The 1360-nt window shown below is 40.4% G+C and overlaps 1 protein-coding gene across 1 annotated transcript in view; it reads left to right on the forward strand.

Annotated features, from left to right (window-relative positions):
- The first annotated feature begins 1181 nt into the window (after positions 1-1181).
- Positions 1182-1360, forward strand: part of LOC102857632 (p21-activated protein kinase-interacting protein 1-like) — a 1236-nt gene continuing 1057 nt past the window's right edge. Inside the window, exon 1 of the mRNA XM_006900262.1 lies at positions 1182-1356. Coding sequence (XP_006900324.1) covers positions 1182-1356 — 175 coding nt within the window. The remainder of the gene's footprint in view (positions 1357-1360) is intronic.

Below are 1360 nucleotides of genomic sequence, written 5' to 3' on the forward strand. Positions count from 1 at the left end.
TGTTCTTCAGTTCTTTGAGCTTAAGAAATGCTGAATGAGTATAAATTTTTTTAATTGAGTTTCTGTCAGTGCTAATCAACCAGTAAGCAAAACAAAATCCTACTGAATGGACATTTAACTATATTATTTGTACTACATTAATTTTCAATTTTCCTCATAGATTTTTGCCTATAAAATGTTTATAATTTGCAGAAATACTCTTGTGTGTATACTGTTGTTATTAGGTGCTCTCAAATCAAGTACAACTCATGGCAACCGTATGAAGAACAAATCTGAACCCTGCCCTCTCCTGTGCCATCCTCATCATCTTTGACACACGCAAGCCCATTGCTGCAGTCACTGTGTCAGTCCATCTGGTTGAGGGTCTTCCTCTCTTTTGCTGACTCTCCACCTTTCCAAGCATGATGTCCCCTTTCCAAGGAATAGCTTTCCTAGCAACACACTCGAAGTAGGTGAGGTGAAGTTGCATCCTTGCCTGTACGAAGCATTTTGACTTTTCCCAAGATGTATCTGTTTGCTACTCAGTTCTCAAATAACTTAATTTTTACATGATTTTCTGTGGCAAAGTATATGTTATTCTTTTAGTTGAGTAAATTGAAGGCTAGAGGAATTAAGCAACTTTTGCCAACATCTCACAATAAATGTACAAAATAATTGTTGTGGATTGAATAGTATCTTCCTAAAATGTGTGTATCTATCATACACATACATTATAATAATAATGGTAAATATGATTACTACAAATTTTTTCTGTGGTGGTCCATGGTATGTTCAAGACTTGTCTCCAGCACTACAACTCAAAGGCATCGATTCTTCATCTGTCATCCTTAACCAGCTCTCATTAACCAGCTCTCTGATACATAGCAAGTAATTGCAAAGATGATGTACTGTATCAGGCACACCTTAGTCTTTAGACTGACATTGTTGTTTTTCAGTACCATGGAAAGGTCCTGACAGCAGATTTGCCTAATAAAATTCGCCTTTTGCTTTCCTGATTGCTGATTTTCCTGATTGCCAAGTGTTGATTGTGGAGCCAAGCAAGCTGTAACTGTTAACAACCTCAGTCTCCTCTCCGTCCATCATGGTGCTGCCAATTGGCCCAGTGGTTAGAATCTTTGTCTTCTTACGTTTGGTTAGGTTTTCGCGGAGTTGAGTTGTCAGCTGAACACGTGAGCGTTTGAATGGAGCTCGTCGCCGGGTGCTACGAACAGGTCCTTTTTGGTTTCTCTGTGCACAGAAAGCCCGAGACGAGTGGCGGCCTCGAGAAATGGACTGCTGTGGCTGACTTCACTCACCATGCCCACACTGCCTCCGTGTCAGCAGTGGCCGTAAACAGTCGTTTTGTTGTCACTGGAAGTAA

Source organism: Elephantulus edwardii, unplaced genomic scaffold, assembly GCF_000299155.1.
Source record: "Elephantulus edwardii isolate Elephantulus edwardi_28Jun2011 unplaced genomic scaffold, EleEdw1.0 scaffold00278, whole genome shotgun sequence".
NCBI lineage: Eukaryota > Metazoa > Chordata > Mammalia > Macroscelidea > Macroscelididae > Elephantulus > Elephantulus edwardii.